Source organism: Oncorhynchus mykiss, chromosome Y (genome assembly GCF_013265735.2).
Source record: "Oncorhynchus mykiss isolate Arlee chromosome Y, USDA_OmykA_1.1, whole genome shotgun sequence".
NCBI classification, from domain to species: domain Eukaryota; kingdom Metazoa; phylum Chordata; class Actinopteri; order Salmoniformes; family Salmonidae; genus Oncorhynchus; species Oncorhynchus mykiss.
Genome location: NC_048593.1, coordinates 33,011,237 through 33,037,512, shown reverse-complemented (window position 1 = coordinate 33,037,512; position 26,276 = coordinate 33,011,237). Strand labels below are relative to the sequence as shown.

General features: G+C 46.4%; 2 protein-coding genes and 1 non-coding gene across 10 annotated transcripts; 2 read left to right on the top strand and 1 right to left on the bottom strand.

Annotated features, from left to right (window-relative positions):
• Nucleotides 1-55: 55 nt before the first annotated feature.
• brd8 (bromodomain containing 8) lies at nt 56-17,232 on the bottom strand. Of its 6 annotated transcripts, none has more exons than XM_036967839.1 (20): nt 17,213-17,232; nt 16,217-16,313; nt 15,912-15,981; nt 13,973-14,022; nt 13,649-13,771; nt 13,227-13,307; nt 12,887-12,951; nt 12,344-12,486; nt 11,930-12,121; nt 11,704-11,791; nt 11,223-11,366; nt 10,699-10,832; nt 7,372-7,831; nt 7,186-7,223; nt 6,798-7,054; nt 6,615-6,707; nt 6,433-6,501; nt 4,866-5,148; nt 2,178-2,222; nt 56-757 (listed from the first exon to the last, which is right to left on the bottom strand). In XM_036967839.1, exons 2-20 carry the CDS (start codon nt 16,294-16,296, stop codon nt 698-700), a joined length of 2,475 nt encoding a protein of 824 aa, XP_036823734.1. In that variant the 5' UTR covers nt 16,297-16,313; nt 17,213-17,232; the 3' UTR covers nt 56-697. The 6 variants fall into 6 exon arrangements, with proteins under 6 accessions (XP_036823734.1, XP_036823735.1, XP_036823733.1 ...); XM_036967840.1 differs by lacking the exon at nt 17,213-17,232 and adding an exon at nt 17,103-17,127; XM_036967838.1 differs by lacking the exon at nt 17,213-17,232 and adding an exon at nt 16,968-17,087.
• A 17-nt stretch (nt 17,233-17,249) lies between these two features.
• Nucleotides 17,250-17,322, top strand: trnaa-agc. The gene has a single exon. It is a non-coding gene; the product is annotated as a tRNA-Ala (tRNA).
• An 818-nt stretch (nt 17,323-18,140) lies between these two features.
• On the top strand, nt 18,141-26,275 carry kif20a (kinesin family member 20A). 3 transcript variants are annotated; one of them, XM_021591439.2, is made up of 17 exons: nt 18,141-18,318; nt 19,450-19,674; nt 21,688-21,813; nt 21,921-22,040; nt 22,142-22,280; nt 22,411-22,586; nt 22,675-22,774; nt 22,953-23,165; nt 23,267-23,453; nt 23,607-23,750; nt 23,856-24,024; nt 24,120-24,266; nt 24,349-24,591; nt 24,704-24,935; nt 25,039-25,130; nt 25,243-25,380; nt 25,556-26,275. In XM_021591439.2, the coding sequence occupies exons 2-17, from the start codon at nt 19,492-19,494 to the stop codon at nt 25,910-25,912; spliced, it is 2,766 nt and encodes a 921-aa protein (XP_021447114.2). In that variant the 5' UTR covers nt 18,141-18,318; nt 19,450-19,491; the 3' UTR covers nt 25,913-26,275. The 3 variants fall into 3 exon arrangements, with proteins under 3 accessions (XP_021447114.2, XP_021447115.2, XP_021447116.2); XM_021591440.2 differs by having other exon boundaries at nt 18,160-18,318; nt 19,465-19,674; XM_021591441.2 differs by having other exon boundaries at nt 18,161-18,318; nt 19,478-19,674.
• Nucleotide 26,276: the final 1 nt, after the last annotated feature.

Sequence of the window (26,276 nt, the reverse complement as noted above, 5' to 3'; positions counted from 1 at the left end):
CTAAGGATTATAGCTTCTTTTTATTTATTTTTTAAATCACACACTTTGCTTTGAGTTGGAGAACCACAATCTTGCGACAAATATTTATTGGGTCACCATATGTACACAAGGGACATGCCTGTACAATACTATACAGAGGACTTCAAAACAATTGACATACACAATGCAAGGACTATATGTTTTCTGTTGACACATTCAGAAGTTGGGGAATAAGTGATTCTCAGTGCTGGGTTTGAGTTTAGAGCTGGGAAGATAAACCGGAAATGTTCGACACCGACTGAACCGACCACTTTTTGCTGATGTCTTTCAGTACGATAAGAAGCCTATACTGGAGAAATGTGAAGTTTGAAATTAAATGAGTCTGCTAATATGGGTGATAGTTAAATTGAACAATTGATAGCTACAACATTCAAAGTACTAGTAGTTAAGGTAATAAAGAACTGCTGCACATTAATGTTATAAACGTATTCTATTTATCATGATATGGATTTTTGTCTATCGCCCAGCTCTCGTTGCGTTCTCTAAACTGCAATTCAGGAATGGCTCTCAGCGAGACACGCCATGTCCAATTGAAGTGACAGGACATGGAACGACATTGACCCCGACTGTGGTGTCCTTCGTTAGCGTAATCAAGTGGGACATGACCACGGAGGACACCAATCAGACGTATTCCAGTCTTCAGCTGCTTCCCTGCGGCTTATTTCTTCATCTTCAGGTCGGCTTCTATGGCACAACGGCGCCCCCTGGTGCCCCCATCCTGTATAGATGGGCACAGAGAAGAGATGGGTTAACTCTGGTCCAAAGCAAACAGAAGCTTGAAAAACTAGCCATCACCCTGGAAAACACAGTCGTTCACACCTGTAACCTGGACACCGGATGGACTGGCCATCATACTTTTGTGTTTGTAAATTAAAGGAAACAGGGTTCCTGGGGCAGCAGGTAGCCTAGTGGTTAGAGCATTGGACTTGTAACTGAAAGGTTGCAAGATCAAATCCCTGAGCTGATGAGATAAAATTCTGTTGTTCTGCCCCTGAAAAAGGCAGTTAACCCACTGTTCCTAGGCTGACATTGAGAATAGGAATTTGTTCTATATTTAACTAGGCAAGTCAGTTAAGGTAAAAAAAATTAAAAAACATTTAGATTCAATGCAAATTACAAACCAAAATGCTTGTGTGCATGAAAGTGAGCCAATTTGTGTTTTTTTTTTGTTGCTATATGCCTGCATGTGTGTGTAGGAGCGAGTGAGAGAGAGAGAGAGGGGGGAAGTGTAAGAAATGAAAATACTACCCACTGGGCACAGACGTCTGTTCCACGTTGGCTCAACGTAACTTCATTGAAATGATGTTGAAAAAGTTGATTCAAGCAGTGTGCTTATACACCTGCATTGCTTGCCGTTTGGCGTTTTAGGCTGGGTTTCTGTACAGCACTTTGATATATCAGCTGATGTAAGAAGGGCTATATAAATACATTTGATTTGAATTTGATTTGTGTGACCTAGGGCCAGGATGTGAATACCTCAGCTGTAGCCTGACAGGTCATAAGCTGCAGAATGTGAATACCCCAGCTGTAGTCTGACAGGTCATAAGCTGCAGAATGTGAATACCCCAGCTGTAGTCTGACAGGTCATAAGCTGCAGAATGTGAATACCCCAGCTGTAGTCTGACAGGTCATAAGCTGCAGAATGTAAATACCTCAGCTGTAGTCTGACAGGTCATAAGCTGCAGAATGTGAATACCCCAGCTGTAGTCTGACAGGTCATAAGCTGCAGAATGTGAATACCCCAGCTGTAGTCTGACAGGTCATAAGCTGCAGAATGTGAATACCTCAGCTGTAGTCTGACAGGTCATAAGCTGCAGAATGTAAATACCTCAGCTGTAGTCTGACAGGTCATAAGCTGCAGAATGTGAATACCTCAGCTGTAGTCTGACAGGTCATAAGCTGCAGAATGTGAATACCTCAGCTGTAGTCTGACAGGTCATAAGCTGCAGAATGTGAATACCCCAGCTGTAGTCTGACAGGTCATAAGCTGCAGAATGTGAATACCTCAGCTGTAGTCTGACAGGTCATAAGCTGCAGAATGTGAATACCTCAGCTGTAGTCTGACAGGTCATAAGCTGCAGAATGTGAATACCCCAGCTGTAGTCTGACAGGTCATAAACTGCAGACCGGGTACTTACAAAGAGAGAGAGAAGGAAGGCAGGAGAGGCCATGGGGACACTGTCCTGTGAGAGGACAAAGGATACAGTCAGAAAGAGGGATCAAAGACACACCCACACAGAAAACAAGGAAAGAAGAGGAGCAGTGGAGCACCCATCCCGACAACAGAGAACTACATACACCCACTTAAAAAGATACAGACCCATCCAAGAGAGGGTATAAAATAAATGCACACCACCACTCATGGACACTATAAATACTGTATACGATATAACCCTGTGGGCAAACATAGAGCAGCAGGTACAAAACAGGTGGGAAACCAATTCCTCACTTGGATTATGAAGAGATTGTTGGAGCAGTTTTTTGTGATTAACCAAATCTAAACATCCCAGTGACAATATGTACCATGTGACCAAATATGACATTTTGTAGCATAGCAAAATTCAAATACTACAATAAAAATTTGATCTGTCCCGCTAAATCGAAAATTGATTGTCTCCCTAAACCATGACCTTTCCTGCTATCTACCAGCCAGAGCTAGAGAAACTGGAGAGGAACACAAGGTTGGAGTGTTGCCATGGCTGTCTTCACATACATTATATAACAAGCTGGAGGTACACACACAAAATACACGCACACACAAAATACACGCGCACACAAACCCACACAAATACACAAAAAGCCAACAGACACAAAGGATGTGAAAGGATGGACAAGAAAGTGTGTGTGTCAGGTATGCATCAGATTGAGAGTTGTGAGAAATTTAACTGCGTGAACTCACAGTGACCTTTGTCTCACGTTGTTCCTAAACTCAGCAAAAAAAGAAACATCCTCTCACTGTCAACTGTGTTTATTTTCAGCAAACATAACATGTAAATATTTGTATGAACATAAGATTCAACAACTGAGACATAAACTGAACAAGTTCCACAGACATGTGACTAACATAAATGGAATAATGTGTCCCTGAACAAAGGGGGGTTCAAAATCAAAGTAACAGTCAGTATCTGGTGTGGCCACCAGCTGCATTAAGTACTGCAGTGCACCTCCTCCTCATGGACTGCACCAGATTTGCCAGTTCTTGCTGTGAGATGTTACCCCACTCTTCCACCAAGGCATCTGCAAGTTCCCGCACATTTCTGGGGGGAATGGCCCTAACCCTCACCCTCCGATCCAACAGGTCCCAGATGTGCTCAATGGGATTGAGATCTGGGCTCTTCGCTGGCCATGGCAGAAATCTGACATTCCTGTTTTGCAGGAAATCACACACAGAACGAGCAGTATGCCTGGTGGCATTGTCATGCTGGAGGGTAATGTCAGGATGAGCCTGCAGGAAGGGTACCACAAGAGGGAGGAGGATGTCTTCCCTGTAACGCAAAGCATTGAGATTGCATGCAATGACAACAAGCTCAGTCCGATGATGCTGTGACACACCGCCCCAGACCATGACGGACCCTCCACCTCCAAATCGATCCCGCTCCAGAGTACAGGCCTCGGTGTAACGCTCATTCCTTCGATGATAAACGCGTATCAGACCATCACCCCTGGTGATACAAAACGGCAACTCGTCAGTGCCTTACAACAGGCCGACAAGCCCTCAGTCCAGCCTCTCTCAGCCTATTGCGGACAGTCTGAGCACCGATGGAGTGATTGTGCATTCCTGGTGTAACTCGGGCAGTTGTTGTTGCCATCCTGTACCTGTCCCGCAGGTGTGATGTTCGGATGTACCGATCCTGTGCCTGGTGTTGTTACACGTGGTCTGCCACTGCGAGGTCGATCTGCTGTCCGTCCTGTCTCCCTGCAGGGCTGTCTTAGGCGTCTCACAGTACAGACATTGCAATTTATTGCCCTGGCCACATTCCAGTCCTCATGCCTCCTTGCAGAATGCCTAATGCACGTTCACTCAGATGAGCAGGGACCCTGGGCATCTTTCTTTTGGTGTTTTTCAGAGTTAGTAGAAAGGCCTCTTTAGTGTCCTAAGTTTTTATAACTGTGAACTTAATTGCCTACAGCTTACACTGTTAGTGTCTTTAATGACCGTTCCACAGGTGCATGTTCATAAATTGTTTGGTTCATTGAACAAGCATGGGAAACGGGATCTAAACCCTTTACAATGAAGATCTGTGAAGTTATTTGGATTTTTACAAATCATCTTTGAAAGACAGGGTCCTGAAAAAGGGACGTTTCTTTTTTTGCTGAGTTTATATATGCACAGGTATGGGAGAGCAGTGCTTGTGTTTCAACTATTTTGTGTCATTGTCTGTGATGCAATTCAACAGTATTACCAGACATATATCTGGAGGGAGTCCTATCTACTATCATGAGTTTAACACCATCCAAGCCCATGAAGCCAACCAACCGTATGGTTTCCATCCATGACAACTCACAGTGGAGAATAGTGAAGGATATCAATGGGGAAATGGATAAAATGAACAGTGAAGCACAGATCATGTATTAAGAAAACACTATGGCTGACATACATGTGCCCCATATAAAATCTAGGACACTGTGTTTTGCTGCCTGCCAATGGTAAGAGACTTGTTCCCTTTCCTTTCCTCTGAGGTTAAACTGACCCCTAATCTGGCTCTATTTGCATCCCCAAATCCTCACCTTCCTTTCCTCTCCTGGACTCTCCATTCTCCCCCATTCTCTCCTCTCATTCTTATCTATAGACCCACTACCCCGTGCCGTCCCAATGAGCAGAACACCTTGTCCGAGGGGTCCTGCTTGCGGGTGCTCTCCCGGCCCCTCAGGCTCTTGGCGCTGACGCCAGACTCGGAGGTCTGCATGATGAGCTGTGTGGCCAGGAACTGCTGGATCTGCTCCAGAACGTCCCTCTGCATCTCCAGGGCCATGTGGAACACGTCGTGGTCACAGCTGTTGTACATCACCGCGTTCTGGAACATCAGCATGATGTCCCGCTGGAACTCTGCCGTGGTGCGGATCAGACCGGTCTCAATGCTCTTCTTAATGGTGGACAGGTCCATGGGCCTGGGGTGGAGGAGAGAGAGGGGCGGAGGAGAGAGAGGGTTGGAGGAGAGAGAGGGGTGGAGGAGAGAGAGGGGTGGAGGAGAGAGAGGGGCGGAGGAGAGAGAGGGGCGGAGGAGAGAGAGGGGCGGAGGAGAGGGAGGGGCAGAGGAGAGGGAGGGGCGGAGGAGAGGGAGGGGCGGAGGAGAGAGGAGCGTGGTCAGGTTGTCCGACAGATAGACTGAATGGGAAGGCTGAGCCAGCAAAGAAAGCACCTGTTCCCTGTGTCAGTGGTCAGTGTTTACCTGTTCCCTGTGTCAGTGGTCAGTGTTTACCTGTTCCCTGTGTCAGTGGTCAGTGTTTACCTGTTCCCTGTGTCAGCGGTCAGTGTTTACCTGTTCCCTGTGTCAGCGGTCAGTGTTTACCTGTTCCCTGTGTCAGCGGTCAGTGTTTACTTGTTCCCTGTGTCAGTGTTTACCTGTTCCCTGTGTCAGTGGTCAGTGTTTACCTGTTCCCTGTGTCAGTGGTCAGTGTTTACCTGTTTCCTGTGTCAGTGGTCAGTGTTTACCTGTTCCCTGTGTCAGTGGTCAGTGTTAACCTGTTTCCCCTGTGTCAGTGGTCAGTGTTGACCTGTTCCCTGTGTCAGTGGTCAGTGTTTACCTGTTCCCTGTGTCAGTGTTTACCTGTTTCCTGTGTCAGCGGTCAGTGTTTACCTGTTCCCTGTGTCAGTGGTCAGTGTTTTCCTGTTTCCTGTGTCATCGGTCAGTGTTTACCTGTTTCCTGTGTCAGCGGTCAGTGTTTACTTGTTCCCTGTGTCAGTGGTCAGTGTTTACCTGTTTCCTGTGTCAGCGGTCAGTGTTTACCTGTTCCCTGTGTCAGTGTTTACCTGTTTCCTGTGTCAGTGGTCAGTGTTTACCTGTTCCCTGTGTCAGCGGTCAGTGTTTACCTGTTTCCTGTGTCAGTGGTCAGTGTTTACCTGTTCCCTGTGTCAGTGTTTACCTGTTTCCTGTGCCAGTGGTCAGTGTTTACCTGTTCCCTGTGCCAGTGGTCAGTGTTTACCTGTTCCCTGTGTCAGTGGTCAGTGTTTACCTGTTCCCTGTGTCAGTGTTTACCTGTTTCCTGTGTCAGTGGTCAGTGTTTACCTGTTCCCTGTGTCAGTGTTTACCTGTTTCCTGTGCCAGTGGTCAGTGTTTACCTGTTCCCTGTGTCAGTGGTCAGTGTTTACCTGTTCCCTGTGTCAGTGGTCAGTGTTTACCTGTTCCCTGTGTCAGTGGTCAGTGTTTACCTGTTCCCTATGTCAGTGCTTACCTGTGAACAATACTGTGGTACCCCGGGGCAATGTCATCAGTCACAGGCTGCAGGAATACATTAGCATACCTGCATCAGGAACACAGCAAATATATGACTTTCAAAAGCTGAAATGAGAGGCCTGGAGCATGGTGCAGGCAGGATCCTGTTATAGCCCGGGGTTCCATGAGTGAGATTCTTACCTATGATTGGCAGCTGCACGCCATACCAGCATGATGGCTTTTTTCCAGATCTTCTGAGCCTGTCTGGCCTCCTGGTCCTCACTGCACATTGAACTGAATAGACAGAGAAAAAGAGAGAGGGAGTTTTGACCAGATATAGACATGCTTGGTGGTGTGTGTGTGTGTGGTGTGTGTGTGACTCACAACTGGGAGGAGGCAGGGCTGCTGGGGATAGAGTCTGCAGTGGTGTGGAGCTGCAGAGAGGAGGAGGCTGTGTGCAGACTGTACCCGTCCTCACTCTCACTGGCTGGGGGTTCCAGCTCGGTCTCCCCCTCTGCCTCCGACAGGTAGGCCTCTGCTCCGTCCCCCTCCTCATCCCCCCCATCCCCATCCAGGCCCTCTTTAGTCTCTGAGGCACTCCCCTCCTCTCCGTCGCTCACCCCCTCTTCCTCCTTCACGTCCTACACAAGTTCAGAGAGAGAGGGCGAGAGAGTGAGTTGGATATATCTACAGTGGATTTCAGGTTCTAACACAAGGACAACAGGTATCAGCAGCACAAGCCTGTTCTCTCCTCAGTGAGGGCGAGGTGTACCTTGGAATGTCTTCTTGTCATGGGGCCATCCTCGGAGTCTGAGGGAGAAAGAGAAAGTGAAAAGAGAAACAGGAAGTGATGATGAGAACAGATGGCAAACGTGTTTACTCAAGAGCTTGTGCCCAAGGCAGGTGTCTGGGCCTCTGTGTATGACTGTCAGTCTGATGTGCCAGGGCTATGAGTGACCTGCATATGGGGTGTCAGCTCCTTGCTGCGTCCACTCTTCACTCTCACACCTGATGGTGGCGTGGGGAGAGACTGGGCTTCCCTCCCCATCGGCCCCGCCCATGGCCCCAGGATGCAGACGAGCCCCAATAGCCTGGCTGTGCTCCAGCATCATAGAAGAGCAGGAGGAGGACGAGGAGGAGGGAGGAAGGCCGCTGATGCCCAGGGGGTGTGGGTACCCTGATGGACAGTTGTCCTGGCTGTCACATGCAGAGGTCCCACCCCTTAACTGCATGACCTCCCTCTTCATCTCCAGACTGCCAGCGAGGGAGGAGAGGTGTGAGGCCCCAGAAGGGTCACACTCAGGGGACTTGAAGGGCCCTGGCTCCCAATGGCCAGACAGGGCATGGCCTGTCTCCTCACACAGGGACAGAGCAGCCTCCACTGCAGCCGCATCCAAAGCCTCAGTATTCTCATCACCCTGTAGGATGACAGGTCACAGCTTGTCACTGTAAAGACCTATTAAATGTACTGTCATTAAGCAGAGGAGGCTGATATCACTATGGCTTTATAGGCAGAACAGTTGAGTATCATTCCATAGCTGTGTTCCAATACTCATACTAACCGCACTAACCATACTATTTGTGACGTAAATTGAGTATTTAGTATGCTTATTGGTCATAATATGGATATAGTTAGAATGCCAAAAGTTCCCGGATGTCATTCTACATTTGCCAAAATACGAAGTATACAAGCAGTGGACACTATTTCACTATTAATGCAATTCTTCCCAAAATGGGCGTGGCTTCACAACGTTTTCAGATTTGAAGACAATGGCAGAAAATATGCAGCCCAAGTCCGATGAGAGCGGATACAAATTCAATGCTTTAACTAATTATGACAAAGTTAACAAAATGTTGAGCAATGTAATAAAGTAATTACTTTTCGGCTAAGTTATGCTACATGTTGTGTTGGCTGACAGTTTGTTGGCTACGCTATCCTTTATGCACCACATAGCATATCATTTCAGGTACCGGTATGCTAGCTAGATACCTAAAGTTAGTTAGCTACTAATACATCGAACTTGCCAGTTTAATAACTATATGATATCTAACTAACTAACTACCCAACATTTATTGACATGATTATTTACGTCATTCCTAGCTAAGTGGTATAGTGCAGAATAATTGATGAATTTACGAACGCTCAACACCCATTGAATATGGCCGGTGTCAGTAAACGTTGGCAAAAAAGCTTAATTAAATTGTTTTCAGCAGCACAGTTACAGTCACCAACGCTCTGGATAACATGAAAACAAACTAACCAGCTCTGCCAGGGCGAGAAAAATGGTCAGAGTGAGGTGTTCTCTCATTTGTGTCTGGAAGTAGCTAGCCAATTAGCTTGTGTGCTTGACTGCCGTTGTGATGGTCAGAACGAATGCTCGGATCAACCCTACTCCTCGGCTAGAACGTCCAGTGTGCACTCTGAACACTCCGAGAGGGAAACGCTCTGAATTTACGAACGGACAAGCTGACAATGCTCGGAATTTACGAGTGCCCAGAATGCACTCTGACACTCCAAATTGAATTTACTAACACACCCGAAGTCGTAAAATGTCTAGCTAGTAATTTGTTATGCTAACAAGCTGTCAAAAGATTGCATAGCAACAGCATCAACTTCCGGTAGACAGACTTAGCGCTAATATGCTCAACTGAAAGGATACCGTTCGTTTACAGTATACTAAAATTAACTAATAGTATATAGTATGTTGTATATACCCATTAAGTATGTACAGTCGTGGTCAAAAGTTTTGAGAATGACACAAATATTAATTTACAAAAAGTTTGCTGCTTCAGTGTCTTTAGATATTTTGCCAGATGTTACTATGGAATACTGAAGTATAATTACAAGCATTTCATAAGTGTCAAAGGCTTTTATTGACAATTACATGAATTTGATGCAAAGAGTCAATATTCGCAATCTGCCCTGGCATGCTGTCAATTAACTTCTGGGCCACATCCTGACTGATGGCAGCCATTCTTCCATAATCAATGCTTGGAGTTTGTCAGAATCTGTGGGTTTTTGTTTGTCCACCCGCCTCTTGAGGATTGACCACAAGTTCTCAATGGGATTAAGGTCTGGGGAGTTTCCTAGCCACGGACCCAAAATATCAATGTTTTGTTCCCCAAGCCACTTAGTTATCACTTTTGCCTTATGGCAAGGTGCTCCATCATGCTGGAAAAGGCATTGTTCATCACCAAACTGTTCCTGGAGGGTTGGGAGAAGTTGCTCTCGGAGGATGTGTTGGTACCATTCTTTATTCATGGCTGTGTTCTTAGGCAAAATTGTGAGTGAGCCAACTCCCTTGGCTGAGAAGCAACCCCACACATGAATGGTCTCAGGATGCTTTACTGTTGGCATGACACAGGACTGATGGTAGCGCTCACCTTGTCTTCTCCGGACAAGCTTTACCCCAGTCCTCAGCAGTCCAATCTCTGTACTTTTTGCAGAATATCAGTCTGTCCCTGATGTTTTTCCTGGAGAGAAATGGCTTCTTTGCTGCCCTTCTTGACACCAGGCCATCCTCCAAAAGTATTTGCCTCACTGTGTGTGCAGATGCACTCACACCTGCCTGTTGCCATTCCTGAGCAAGCTCTGTACTGGTGGTGCCCCGATCCCGCAGCTGAATCAACTTAAGGAGACGGTCCTGGCACTTGCTGGACTTTCTTGGGCACCATGAAGCCTTCTTCACAACAATTGAACCGCTCTCCTTGAAGTTCTTGATGATCCGATAAATTGTTGATTTAGGTGCAATCTTACTGGCAGCAATATCCTTGGCTGTGAAGCCCTTTTTGTACAAAGCAATGAAGACGGCACGTGTTTCCTTGCAGGTAACCATGTTTGACAGAGGAAGAACAATGATTCCAAATACCACCCTCCTTTTGAAGCTTCCAGTCTGTTATTCTAACTCAATCAGCATGACAGAGTGATCTCCAGCCTTGTCCTCGTCAACACTCACACCTGTGTTAACGAGAGTATCACTGACATGATGTCAGCTGGTCCTTTTGTGGCAGGGCTGAAATGCAGTGGAAATGTTTTTGGGGGATTCAATTAATTTGCATGGCAAAGAGGTACTTTGCAATTAATTGCAATTCATCTGATCACTCTTCATAACATTATTGAGTATATGCAAATTGCCATGATACAAACTGAGGCAGCAGACATTTGCGAAAATTAATATTTGTGTCATTCTCAAAACTTTTGGCCACGACTTTAGTATATAGTATGTTAGAATGGGTATTCAAACACATCTCATGTTTTTAGGTGTGTGAGGCGTAGAAGGAGCACCTTGTCCTCGATGATGGCGATGATGTCCCCCACTGTCTCCAGGTCCAATTCTTCTGCCATGTAGGACACCGTCACTAGGTCTTCTTCTGTCCCATCCCCTGGGCCAGGCAGGGAGGCTCCCACCTCATTCCCTCCTGTACACACACACACACACACACACACACACACACACACACACACACACACACATACATACACACACACATTACTAACAGCCTTATATGATTAAAATACAATCTCTGGGTAAAGACAACAGACTGAGGACATAATCATGGGGATGTGCTTCATGTTGGAGGAGATGAGATGGACTGACAAGTCATGTACAGGAGTCTGATGTTCAGGTGACAGACTGATCACACACTTATGGCCACAATCTGATGACAGACACAGAGGAGATGCTTGGTGTTGACGAAAGAATGAAGAGGATGGATGGGCAGTGATTGTATAGAAGTATAGTATAGTATAGTATAGTATAGTACAGTATAGAAGCAGAGAGAGGGAGGCAGGAAGGGAAAGGGAGAGACCTGTGTGTAGTGAGGCGGGGGAGTCCATAGTGGGGGGTGCAGCAGTGAGAAGGACACTGGAGGAGTCTGTGCTGCTGGCCAAGGAGTCCAGTGGAGTTGAGAACTGAGGCCCAGCCTCCAGCAGACGAGAAAGTGTAGGGGCACCTAACGCACACGTACACACACACACACACACAGAGCATGCAGAGAGCAGGCAGAGCCTTGATCTAATCAAAATGCAACGCTAAGCAATACTACATTTTAACTATTAGATGGGGAAAACGTTTGTTGACTTGATTGAACTAATTTATGCGATAAAAATGCTGTGATTAGTTAAAATTGCGAGCTCTTTTTTTGTATTGTGGTGATCAGACAGTTTTAAGCAGAAATAGTGTGGTAATTGGTCAAATGTAATATGTGGGGAATTGTTGATATTGCTAAAAAAGTTGTGATCGCAAAATTGCAAAGTCCTGGAGGGACTGATAAGTGTGAGTGTGTGTACCTGTTGCTAGACTGCCAGCTAGAACAGAGCCTGTGAGCTGTAGGTCATGTGCTATTGTCATATTACCAGGCAGGTCACCATCTCCAACCTATAAGACAAACACAGCACTCTGTAGCTGCAAGAGGATTCATCTGACGGTGTGTCTGAGATGTTCAAATGGCTCTGGGTAGTTACATTTTATGAAAGTGAACAATCTCTATGGAATACTATTTCCTCTCAGACATACCAGTCTGGGGCTTGTGGGTAGGAGACTGCCTTTCTTCAGTAGCTCAGAGAGGAGAGGGGATGGTGGCGGCGTGGCTTTCTGGCCCAAGAGCTTCTTTTGTGGGGATTCATCCAGAAGAGTGCCCAGGCCTGACTCTGCACCACCCAGCCCACAGGCCTCAGTCAGGGGCATGAACCCTGCTACTCCTGGTGCCTACAGAGAGGAGGGGAGAAAATGAAGTTGGGAAAAGGGAACAGGGGGAGAATAACATGCAAAGGAGAGGCAGGCAGGCCGAGGAAAAGGCATTCTGTGTAGCACGTTCCACCACATCTAATTGATATCAAATCAAGAATGTTTCTACTGAACTCCAATCATCTCTCTACCTGCCCCTGCCCCTGCCCCTGCCCCGTTCCCCTGTAGCTGACAGGGACTCACAGTCACTGAGGTGCTGGGGTCCTCGGGTGTGCTCTGGGGTGTGTCCCCTTGGCAGAACTCGAGGCTTGGCGAGCCGCACCCCAGGGGAGAGCGCACGGTCACACTGGGCACTCTTTTAGGGGTGTTCTTCACCGCCTGTCTGGCTGGAAGGGGGGTGGGGCGGCGGGGTGAGACTGTTCTTAGTTTGACCAATCACACTACAATTGATCTACTATTCACTTTGACCACCTTTGTGGCTGTGTACACATCTATCTCAGCCTTCGATATACTTTCTGATAGAGCTCCTAATCCAAACCCCTTGGCATGATGTTTTTTATTTCAACATCCCCTGTGGGTTTATTGAATCATTGAAGAAACATAACTACATCTTCATCAACCTGTATACTATCTGGTATATTGTGTTTTACAACGTTTGGAGTGAGACATATACAAAGGGGTGCCCATGGAGCAATAGCAGAAAATACGGTTATATTTACTGAGTAGATTAAGAAAAGCTACAGGCAAAAGCAGCTGGTGGTGTGCATGAAGTGGGTTATCTGTTACCTAGATAGGCTGTGTCTGTGACCTTCCTTTTCACGTCTGCCTCGTCCTGTTCCTGTTTCTTCTTCCTGACAGGCACAGAAAGTCAAGTTTTTCAGAAAAATGCAAATATACATGTAAATCACAGGTGGCTAGTGGCACCTGAATTGAGGAGGACAGGCTCATAGTAATGGCTGGAACGGAACTCATGGAATGGTATCAAACACCTTGTTTCCACGTGGTTGATACCATTCCATCCACTCCATTCCAGACATTATTATGAGCCATCCTTCCCTCAGCAGCCTCCTGTAATGTAAATAGATAAAGAAATAGTAACAGAGGCAGACAGATAAAAGGGTCATACTGCACAATCTCTCCCCATAGATCCTCTATCTGGGAGTCCAGGTGCCCGGCTTGGATCAGCTCTGCCTCGGTCTTCAGCTTCCTGTGAATGCAGCAGGTCAACAACTGACATCAGAGTTGGGTCAATCAAGTAGCAGAAAAAAATATACTGAAGGCCATTATGGTCTCTTGAATAGATTGTCCCTCTATCAGAGATTGCACACAGGGAAAGTGGGATACCTAGTCCGTTGTCGAACTGAATGTATTCAACTGACGTGTTTTCCGCTGCCTTAATTCGACATCCACGTCTTTGGTGCCCGGGGAACAGTGGATTAACTGCCTTGCTCAGGGGCAGAATGACAGTTTTTTACCTTGTCAGCTCGGGGATTCGATCCAGCCCAACGCTCTAACCACTAGGCTACCTACCTGCCACAATCTGTGTACCTGTGCTTCTCCTGTGTGTCTTTGATCAGTCTCTTCAGTTCATCAATCCTCTCTGCCGTGAGCCTGCGGACGATGACATCCTCCACCGTCTCCACCACCTCACCTTTCTCACCACGTTTCCGTCTGGGGAGAGATACCGTGCCATAAACATAAGCCATCCAGACAAGATCATGTTATCCATAATCCAATGCCTCCCCCTTCACACTAACATACTACCCATGTTCTCCAACCCCCCTCTGATCATAGGAAATGCAACAGCAGAACCATCACAAATCCAGCCACACACAGAAAAAGACAGAAAATAACAGTGACTGCTGTGCTCACTTTGGGGTCTCTGTTGTCTCCAGGAGCTCTGAGTACTGGGAGGCACAGTGCTAGAAGAAAAAGAGAGAGATAGGAAGAGAGAAGATATGCCAATTATTTCCTTTATTTCAACAGGCTGCATGTACAGTGGGGCAAAAAAGTATTTAGTCAGCCACCAATTGTGCAAGTTCTCCTACTTAAAAATATGAGAGAGGCCTGTAATTTTCATCATAGGTACACTTCAACTATGACAGACAAAATGAGAAACAAAATTCCAGAAGATCACAATGTAGGATTTTTTATGAATTTATTTGCAAATTATGGTGGAAAATAAGTATTTGGTCACCTACAAACAAGCAAGATTTCTGTCTCTCACAGACCTGTAACTTCTTCTTTAAGAGGCTCCTCTGTCCTCCACTCGTTACCTGTATTAATGGCACCTGTTTGAACTTGTTTTCGGTATAAAAGACACCTGTCCACAACCTCAAACAGTCACACTCCAAACTCCACTATGGCCAAGACCAAAGAGCTGTCAAAGGACACCAGAAACAAAATTGTAGACCTGCACCAGGCTGGAAAGACTGAATCTGCAATAGGTAAGCAGCTTGGTTTGAAGAAATCAACTGTGGGAGCAATTATTAGGAAATGGAAGACATACAAGATCACTGATAATCTCCCTCGATCTGGGGCTCCACGCAAGATCTCACCCCGTGGGGTCAAAATGATCACAAGAACGGTGAGCAAAAATCCCAGAACAACACGGGGGGGGCCTAGTGAATGACCTGCAGAGAGCTGGGACCAAAGTAACAAAGCCTATCATCAGTAACACACTACGCCGCCATGGACTCAAATCCTGCAGTGCCAGACATGTACCACTGCTTAAGCCAGTACATGTCCAGGCCCGTCTGAAGTTTGCTAGAGAGCATTTGGTTGATCCAGAAGAAGATTGGGAGAATGTCATATGGTCAGATGAAACCAAAAACTTGTCGTGTTTGGAGGACAAAGAATGCTGAGTTGCATCCAAAGAACACCTACCTACTGTGAAGCATGGGGGTGGAAACATTATGCTTTGGGGCTGTTTTTCTGCAAAGGGACCAGGACGACTGAGCCGTGTAAAGGAAAGAATGAATGGGACCATGTATCGTGAGTATTTTGAGTGAAAACCTCCTTCCATCAGCAAGGGCATTGAAGTTGAAACGTGGCTGGGTCTTTCAGCATGACAATGATCCCAAACACACCACCCAGGCAACGAAGGAGTGGCTTCGTAAGAAGCATTTCAAGGTCCTGGAGTGGCCTAGCCAGTCTCCAGATCTCAACCCCATAGAAAATCTTTGGAGGGAGTTGAAAGTCTGTGTTGCCCAGCAACAGCCCCAAAACATCACTGCTCTAGAGGAAATCTGCATGGAGGAATGGGCCAAAATACCAGCAACAGTGTGTGAAAACCTTGTGAAGACTTACAGAAAACTTTTGACCTATGTCATTGCCAACAAAGGGTATATAACAAAGTATTGAGATAAACTTTTGTTATTGACCAAATACTTATTTTCCACCATAATTTACAAATAAATTCATTAGAAATCCTACAATGTGATTTTCTGGATTTTTTTTTCTCATTTTGTCTGTCATAGTTGAAGTGTACCTATGATGAAAATTACAGGCATCTCATCTTTTTAAGTCGGAGAACTTGCACAAGTATTTAGGCTGACTAAATACTTTTTTGCCCCACTGTATGTACTCAGTTTATTGACCGGCCAGGGCAGTGGAAGAGAACACTGATGGCAAACAAACAGTGCTAGGGAAAGTAGAGTTAATGCAAAGGACCCATGCCACCTCTCTCACACAATCAACCCCTGTCCATAAGGTTACTGATTCATCATGGGCACCAAATGCAAATCTTTTTCAGATGCTATCATCAGGTTCTTGATTGTTCATGGTGTTCATTTATTGGAGCATATCCTACCTTTTGTGAGAACCAATCAGGGGGTCGTCCTGACTCTGCAAATGGTTTGATGGCTCGACTGACAGACACCCTGTGGGTATGGATAGATATCCTATTATTGCATAATCACAATTCCTATTCAACTGACCAATTCTATTCCAAAATATTTTCTCACATTATCAATTGTGTGACAGATGGACGAATGCATGTTTCCATTACTGGAAGTCTTTACTCAGTGAAAGTTGGTGGCTGGCTAAGATTCGACTGGTCTGTCCAAAAACATAGGAACAGTAACATGATGTAGGCCTAAACGTGTGCTGCTTTACCAGTTCTGGTCCCCGCTCTTCATGACAGAGGTAGCCAAGCACAGCTTCTCCCTCACCGACCATGGCTCCTTTGCACCCATGGAGAGCAACTTGTGTTCTGCAGATAAGGAGTGGAGGGGAAGTACGGGTATGGACAGAGTCAGTACAGGACATGTAATATTCAAAAAATACAATTTCTGGTAATCACATCGTATTTTACAGGTCAGGATGTCCCAGGATCCTGCAAAACAAAACCCATTGTTGTCAACTAGGTACAACTATTATGAAATAAACTTTCAGATAAATAGCTGAGGCGGTTAGGCCACACTGAATACCAAGCAAAGCCATGTATGGAGGAGGGGTGAAAATAAATGTTGCGCTTCCTAAAGCTAGCTACCATCTTGAGAGCTGTTACAAAATGCCCTACGAATGTTTCAAAAGTCACGAAGCACTCATCTCAACACCTTTCTAATCAGACATACGGAAGGATGAACTTCCGCACAAGCACCTACTAGCAATATTTTGCTAGTGACTTAGAATAGCTAGCTAGCGAGCTTCTGCTAACTGGTCAGCTAACGTTGTCTAGCAAAAAAGGAAGAGTGAGCCATTCATTCAAATCTCATGCCAGCATGGGTAGGCTATTAAGAATTCACCGATTTGCAATGCCGTGTAACGTTACATCATCCACAAGACTATAGTGCAAACGACTCATGAACAACTGGTTGCCATGCATTAAAAATCATATAATTTGACAACAGGCTCGTTTACTCACTTCCAACCCCGCTCGCCATCTTCTTGTTATACAGCAGCTACTGTACTCACTCCACCCACCCACTATGTCTACAGTAAACCAAGTTAGATCATTCAGATTAAAAAAAGAGAAAATATTTATTTTGTGTAGACTCACTGTGGCTGCCGCTGTGTAGAACTATAATTATATGTACATTGTCTGAGCTATTTCATGTTTTCTTTGCATTATATGTACAGCACTGCAGAGCGACGAGTCAAATAACTTACACGGTTAAATTGTCCCGAGGTCTGACACTGCCATATCGGGGGATTAGCTCAAATGGTAGAGCGCTCGCTTAGCATGCGAGAGGTAGCGGGATCGATGCCCGCATCCTCCAACTGTTTTGTAAATGTACAAAAAATATATATATTGTATTGATGAAACACCATTTGGATTTATTTTAATTGCTCTCTGTATGTTGAAAACCAGTTTGCTGAGAAATGTGATTGTTTTTCATGAGTGTGCTTTATTTTTCTCTATTCATTTTGTATTATTATTGTCAGGTGTATTTCCTGTGTTATTTGTTGTGTAATTGTAAAATGCAGGGCTCCCTTGCAAAATAAACCTGGTCTCAATGGAACGCCCTATTACAAAAAACAAAACAAGTATTCTACCAAGAGGTCGGGAGTCAGGACATTTACGGCAGTGTGCTTATTCTTTGCCAACAGGGATGCTGCCTGCCTGGTTCAAGTTTTCTGCTCAAACCTGAATCGCTACTCTTGTGGCAGAAATGGGATAATCCCATCCCTGTACTCACAGTATGCTTGCTCTGTAATTACAGTCACTGGTTTGTCAGCAGTTCCCCCCATAGATGTATAGGGCTAGTTTCCCGGACCCCGAACAGACCAAACTACAGATAACAGATTAGTTCTATAATTTTTTACTAAACAAAATGTAAACCTCATCCTGGACTGGAACCGGATAATGTTTAATCCAGGGCTAGGGTCCATGCAATGGCATTTTGCTAGATAACAGTAGTAGAACATTTGTAGATATAAAATAACACACACGTAACTAGCTAAAACATTCAAATGATCAAATAAACACTTTCTAAATTCGCATTCATCTAGTAATGTGTCTGTAGCTACGATCTTCCTATTGGTCGATGTCTGTGCGGCGTCTGTGTAACCTTTATCCTGTGATTGGTTGTGCACGTGAAGCGCGATGTTTGAATTGGTTGATTCAGTGGACGCCTTGAGGGAAGTGTCTATGCACAAAACAAGGGGCATCGTCAGGTAGCATTTCATGGCTAGATAGAGCAAGTTGTTTCTGTTTAAAAGGGTCGTTTTTGGGGGGGTTGCATTTACGAAGATAACTCACCGCGACTGACGAGGTAATTTGATTTACTTTAGAATTAGAGCATTCACTTGATGAAACTAACGTTACCTGAAGCGAAATACCTTTGCTAGATAAATGGCGAACGTTAGCCAGTTAAATTATCTTGTTTTTGCTAACGTTAATCAGCGCTTGCTAGGTAACGCTAGTGCATTTGAGATTATTATTGTACAATGAAAAGCGCATTACAAATGTATTTTCTTTTGCAAATTACATTCAACACATTTTAAATTCCAAAACTATTTGCTAGGTAACTGTTAGTTACCGGGGCAGTTTAGCGAAACAAAGCAGTCAGGTCTGTTTGCGTGTACCTGCCAATCACCAAGCCAGCCAATGGATTGCTTTATGTTGGTTCAAAAGTTTTGGCCACGTTTTCAACACTGCAGCAGCAGCCCTGTAGCTAATGTATTCAGATGTCTAAAAATATCAGTAATGGCATAATTTTAATTTGGGATTGAGGCATGGAAGTGTCTCAATCTAATACGTGAGGTGGGACTTTTGACTTTAAACCACTTTTAGATCTGAAAACCAAACTGGGCTAGTTAACCCTCTAGAATAAACACCAGTCTTTTGCAGACCAGCAAACTTGACTTTTAGCCCCTCGAGTCATCCAAGGTTCCCTTGCCTACATGTAACAAGATACACGGGACTATGTTTGTAACTCAGTTAGTAGAGCATAACGCGCCAGGGTTGTGGGTTAGATTCCCATGGGGGACTAGTACGAAAAAATGCTTACAATGTATGCAATCATTACTGTAAGTTTTTAAATGACTAAAATGTCAAATACATATGAAAGATGTCAAAAAGGAGGACCAAGGCACTCTTCATATAATGAATTCAAATGCCTTTATTTGTATGGCATGTTCAATGTTTCCATTGAACATGCTAGACCAGTTGAATATTTCCATTGAAAATGCCTTACAAATAAAGGCATTTTAATTACATTAAGTGCCTTGGTCCTCCTTTCTTTTTGATTACCAATTTACCCCTTTTACCAAAGAGCTCCTTCTGTCTACCAAAACCTACTGTGTACCTTAGCAGCGCTTCCCTTCCTCCCTTTTCTACATATGAAAGTTATTTTAGTAAACCTGGAAAACGTGTTGATGTAGATTTCACTCACTCTTGACAGCTCTGTGATCACCAGAATCTCAATTCAGTCACCCAAAAGGTTATGGCGTTGTCTATGGCATCTCCGTGTGGAGTCCTGTCTGACGAGGAGGAGGGGGGCATGGCTGTGTTTGAATCCACGGCAGCTGACATCGGTGGCCTAGTAGGACAACGACTGAACGAAGTGACTCTGCCTGAGATCTCCATAATCTCCCCTGGACTAGAACCTCGGCCATCCATCAGAGAGGTGAGGCCTTAGCTCTGACATAACTCGTAACACTCTGCACTCGAGACACATATTTAAGGTTCCTTTATTACAGGCCTACCAGTACTTGTTTATCAGTGAATGTAATATTAATAGGATAATTATAATTGTTTTTAGTTTACTGCAGAGCCCCTAGTATCACTATACATGCCTTAGATATCTCTTTTGTCCCACCTTCCACACATGCAGTGACCTCGCTTAGTATAACCAGCGTGTCCAGAGATGCAACCTCTTATCACTCAGTGCCTGGGCTTACCTCCACTGTACCCGCACCCCACCATACCCCTGTCTGCACATTATTCCCTGAATCTATTCTACCACCCCCAGAAATCTGATCCTTTTATTCTCTGTCCCCAACGCACTAGACAACCAGTTTTGCTAGCCTTTAGCCGTACCCTCATCCTACTCCTCCTCTGTATGTCGTGTGATGTGGAGGTAAACCCAGGCCCTGCATGACCCCAGGCACTCTCATTTGTTGACTTCTGTAATCAAAAATGCCTTGGTTTCATGCATGTTATCAGAAGCCTCTTCCCTAAGTTTGTTTTACTCACTGCTTTAGCACACTCCGCCAACCCTGATGTCCTTGCCATGTCTGGATCCTGGCTTAGGAAGGCCACCAAAAATTCAGAGATTTCCATACCCAACTACAACATTTTCCGTCAAGATAAAACTGCCAAAGGGGGAGGAGTTGCAATCTACTGCAGAGAGAGCTTGCAAAGTTGTCATACTTTCCAGGTCTATGCCCAAACAGTTCGAGCTTCTAATTTGAAAAATGTATCTCTCCAGAAATAAATCTCTCACTGTTGCCGCCTGTTATAGACCCCCCCTCAGCTCCCAGCTGTGTCCTAGACACCATATGAATTGCTTGCCACCCATCTATTGTCAAGAGTTCGTTCTGTTAGGTGACTTAAACTGGGATATGCTTAACTCCCCAGCAGTCCTACAATCTAAACTAGATGCCCTCAATCACACACAAATTATCAAGGAACCCACCAGGTACAACCCTAAATCCGTAAACATGGGCACCCTCATAGATATTATCCTGACCAACTTGCCCTCCAAATATACCTCTGCTGTTTTCAATAAGGATCTCAGCGATCACTGCCTCATTGCCTGCATCCGTAATGGGTCCGCGGTCAAACGCTCCCTAAAACACTTCTGCGAGCAGGCCTTTCTAATCGACCTGGCCCGGGGATCCTGGAAGGATATTGACCTCATCCCGTCAGTCGAGGATGCCTGGTCGTTCTTTAAAAGTAATTTCCTCACCATCTTAAATAAGCATGCCCCTTTCTAAAAATGTAGAACTAAGAACAGATATAGCCCTTGGTTCACTCCAGACCTGACTGCCCTTGACCAGCACAAAAACATCCTGTTGCGGACTGCAATAGCATCGAATAGTCCCCACGATATGCAACTGTTCAGGGAAGTCAGGAAAGCAAAGGTTAGCTTTTTCAAACAGAAATGTGCATCCTGTAGCTCTAACTCCAAAAAGTTTTGGGACACTCAAGTCCATGGAGAACAAGAGCACCTCCTCCCAGCTGCCCACTGCACTGAGGCTAGTCACCACCAACAAATCCATGATGATCGAAAATGTCAATATGCATTTCTCTAGGCTGGCTATGCTTTCCTCGTGGCTACCCCAACCCCGGCCAACAGACCTATGTCCATCCTGCCCTGCCTTTCTAAAGTCACAAGTGTTTTTCACAAGTGCTTTATTTCACAAAAACGTGAATGCTTTATTCTGGTCAGATGTTACACAAGCTGTTGGCTTAGGGACTACTCCCTCTAACTGACCTATCAATCCTGTATGACATTTTTTGCTTGTCATTTGTTCATTCATAAACATTTTGCGCCAAAACAGATTTCCATTGGAACTTTAAGTGTGTAGCGGATTTACACAGGGGGATCAGTGATAGGCCTATAGTACGAAAATGTTCAACACTGCTGTTCATCACAGAACTGTACTATCACCACTTTCTTTCCTCCAATATTCAGAAAGCATTGGCAAAGCCTGGGGTGATCAGACAAGGCAGCGGTGGTGAGGGGAACACTGACAAAGTGAAGGTGTTTCTGCGTATCCGCCCACTGACTGAGGGAGAGAAGGAAAGGGGAGAGGAACAGGTACAATCTGCACTCTAAATTCCATTATATTATCGTCCCATCCTATTCTCCATGTCAACTTTGAAGTACTTGTGAGACGGGTGTTATTTCCCCTCTTCTCATTTCAGGGCTGTGTGTGTGTGCAAAACAAAGAGAGCCTGATGCTCAAAGCCCCCAAAGACTCCCAGAACATGAAGAGTGCAGAGAGGGGAGTCGCCCAGAGCATGCACAAGTTCAGCTTCTCACAGGTAAACAGTTTCACCTTCACACAAGACCTGAGAGAAGACTACTATGACACGTACATTATAATATACACAGATCACAGATGTCTTTTCATATGTACCTCTAGATCTTTGGTCCAGAGACCAAACAGCAGGACTTCTTCGAGAGCACCATGAAGGAGATGGTGAGAGACGTGCTTCGTGGAGAGAGTCGGCTCCTCTACACATATGGTGTCACCAACTCTGGCAAGACCTACACCATTCAGGGTGAGATAGTATTGGTTGTCACCAAGTAACTACAGAAAGCTAGACATTTCCACTATCTTGGTTTAGCTGTTTGTTAAATATACAGTGGAGATAGATACCACAAAGTACTGACGTGACCTTTCCCCTGTAGGAGTGGGTCGTGAGGCAGGCCTCCTGCCCCGGGCCTTGGTGTCTTTGTTCAGGAAGTTGCAGGGCCGCCTCTACGGGGCCATGGACCTCAAGCCTGTCCTCCACCAGGAGGTACGCCAGCTGGATGCCGGTGAGGTCCGGGCTGAGGAGATCCGCAGAGACGCTCTACTCAAAGAGGTGAGGGAAACAGGAGCACAAATCACTCTGGAATCATTTGTCAACTAAGTCACGATGCCACGTTCCTCTCCCCGTGTCTCTATCACAGGAGGATGACATGACTTCTCGGATGAGAGGCGGCACTAGTACCTGGGACAGCGGCATCGGTGGACACTCCATAACCAGCCACATCGCCACCCAGCTAGAGGGTGAGGGCATTCAGACTGTAACATGACTCTGCTCTCTGACGCCTGGTGGACCCTGAAGCCAAGTCTAGAGTTATACAGCATTTACACAGCTCCTTTATTATATAGGCATTGGTAGTATGTAGAGTATAATCCTGGAAGTTGCATGGTCACTGCTCAACACGCCCTTGTCTCCCAGCAGACTCTGACAGTGTATGTCTGGAGCCAGACAGCCTGTCTCACAGCGGAGGGGAGGAGCTGGAGGAGGGGGTTCAGTTCTCTGTGTGGGTGTCCTTCTATGAGATCTACAATGAGTTCCTGTACGACCTGCTTGAGGCTCTGCCCTGCCTGCAGCCTAAGAAGAGGGCCATCCTGCGGCTGAGTGATGACAAGCAGGGGAACCCTTACGTCAAGGGTAACAAGCATTCACTAAGAAAACATCTAATATGTAGATAGTCTTAATGTTTTTCATTGTAGTTTATTCACATTACTGACCTTTGTTTTTGTGTTGTGCAGATCTCACCTGGGTGCAGGTCCGCAGTGCAGAGGAGGCTTGGAGAGTGCTCAGGGCTGGCCGGAGGAACCAGAGCTTTGCCAGCACTCACCTCAACCAAAACTCCAGCCGCAGCCACAGCATCTTCTCCACCCGGATCCTGCACGTCCACCCAGAGGCTAACCAGGGCCAGGCCACACGCATCAGCGAGTACGTCCCATCCAGGCTTCTCATTCTCCAACCCACTGTCTTATCCTGAGTGTTCTGATCTGACCTTGTTGTTGGTGGTGGTAGTAGTGATTCTGTCCCACTAGGCTGTCTGTCTGTGACCTGGCATTAGGACAAGTGATTCTGTCCCACTAGGCTGTCTGTCTGTGACCTGGCTGGCTCAGAGCGTTGTAAGGACCAGCGCAACGAGGAGAGGATGAAGGAGGCCAACAATATCAACACCTCCCTCCACACCCTGGGCCGCTGTATCGCTGCTCTGAGGCACAACCAGAACAACAAGTAGGCCACACACACATCTAAACAAGAGGAATTCATCACATGCTGGTAAATGAAATGCATCCCAGCATTGTACTGTCCAGATGACACGTTCTCCTGTCCCTACAGGTCGCGACCCCCTCAGGTGGTGCCGTTCAGAGACAGTAAACTGACACGGGTTCTTCAGGGCTTCTTCTGCGGCCGCGGGCGCTCCAGCATGGTGGTCAACATCAACCCCTGTGCCTCCACCTACGACGAGACCCTACAGGCCCTCAAGTTCTCTGCCATCGCCACACAGGTACAAACAGCTCTCACCTTGCAGTTAATAATACAGCCTTGGTTTCAGAGAAATATTCAGTGGTTGTGACCTCTGTCGTCCGTCTCCTCTCTCAGCTGGTCCATGGGCCGTCCACTAAAACCCGAGTGGCCTACATCCTGTCCCTGCTGCGGGAGCCCCGGTCTCACTCCAATGACAGCACTCTGATTGAGGAAGACGAGGACAGCGATGAAGATGGGGACATCACCATGTTTGATTCAGATGTATGTCCTACGTCCCACTGAATGAAATGTCAACTTGTGTGTGTTGGACCTCGGTGACTGACTGGGTCTGTGCTGTGTTCAGGCTCTGCTGCGGGCCATCGAGGTACTGAAGAGGGAGGTGCAGAGGCAGCGGGAAGAGAAGGAGGTGCTGGAGGCCACCGTCAGAGAGCAGGTGTTCTCTGAGATGATGGAGGTCATCTCTGGCATGGAGAAGGACTTCAGCCAGACCCTGGAGACAGAGAAGGCTCTGATGGAGGAGAGGTTTGAGGACAAGATCAACAACCTGCAGAAAAGCCTCAAGAGATACTACAACCAGGAAATAGAGGTGAGGGATAGGGCAGTCTGTAGATTAAGTTAGTGTCTTTTTCAGTGGGTTTAGAATAGAGTTTTATATGCTACAGATGGTTGATTCCTTTCCACCTTCCCTCCCATCCTAGGAGCGTGATGAACAGATTGAGGCACTGACTGCAGCCCTGGAGAAAAAGGGAGGTGTGTCCCTAGCAGAGCCAGCCCCACTCCCCCTCTTCCCACCCCTAGCCCTGGGAGGAGAGGCTGAGGGCCCCACGCCCCGTCGCTCCCAGCGCCTGGCCTCCACAACCACAGGAGAGCTGAGCAGAGTGAGGGCTGAGCTGGACCAGTGTCGTGCCGAGCTGCTGGAGAAAACACAAGGTAAGAGGAGAGGGAGGACCAGGACAATCGGGAGTGTGGGAAAGAGGGATGTCTAGATGATTGGTAAATGACATGGGTCTTTATAACTGTAACTCTCTTCCAGAACTGAGGCGTGTCCAGGGGCAGCTCACACCACCAGAGCACTCCGACGCCCTGACCAATGCTGCCGACCGCAAGCTGGGGGAGGGCCAGAGGGTCGGTACTCCAGCTAGTGGGCGTAGTCTCCTCTCACATTATCCCCATACCTTTTTGTATTAAACACTATAACCATTGCTGGGATTTTAACATGTTTGTGCCTCTGCTGCAGAACCTGCGTCAGTTGCGTCTGGACCTGCAGAGGCTGGGTCTGAACCTGCAGTCTGGAGAGAGGGCATGCTGCCGTAACACTGGTGGGGAGAGGCTGCGCCATGCGCTCACCACTGCAGACCACACACTGGCCAAACAGGTACACCTCTATAGAATTCAATAGGACTTCATTCCTAGGCAAGGGAGGGGGACACTTTGTTCTTAGTGATCCTAGGCAGGGCTGCTACTAGTTGGTGTTTCTGTCACTTTGAAAAAGCATGTAGACTTCGTAGGCCCCCAGTCCACCCCTCACCCTGTCCACTCCTCTCCCTCAGGACCAGACCCTGGTAGAGCTACAGAACGGCCTGCTGCTGGTCAAGGCTGACCTGAGGAGGAAGGCGGAGACCCTGGCCCAGATGGGTCAGATGCCCCCCTGTGGCTCGGCCTCTGCTACTCCTGGCTCCTGTCAGAAGAGGGGCTGTGGGGCAGCAGGCAACGCTGAGAACCAGCCGCCAGAGAAACGACACTTCTTCCGCTCCCTTTTCCCACAACACACCCCGTCACGAAACGGACAACAGGGACGCCCCCGTGAACCTCAAACCACACCCTACTCACGGATCCTTCGCTCCCGCCAACAGTCCCCTCCCCCAAGTCCCGGCCCCTCTGGCAGGTACAGGGTTACCAAGTGCTGACTTTATCCTCTACTGCTATGCAAACCAATTGTAAATCTGTACTATTTTGCAATTGTTTTTTAAATGACTTTATTTCAAGTGTTACTACAGTATCTGCACTGCTAAGCTGTCTTCCTTAGGAATGCAAAAGTTGTTTTTGTAGTGGACTCTGGTATACCTGAGTATTAAACACAATGCTACAAGATTCTGGTTGAATGAGGACTGATGCACATATTACCTCCTGCTAAAGTGCTTTAAGAGTTGTTACTATTAGACATTTACATTGCATTCTCTAATGTAAAGGTTTTGCTTTCAATGTTTGTCCAGTCTTTCAATATACTTTGGTGCAACAGTAAAATTTATAATAAAATCTTGTACACTTTAT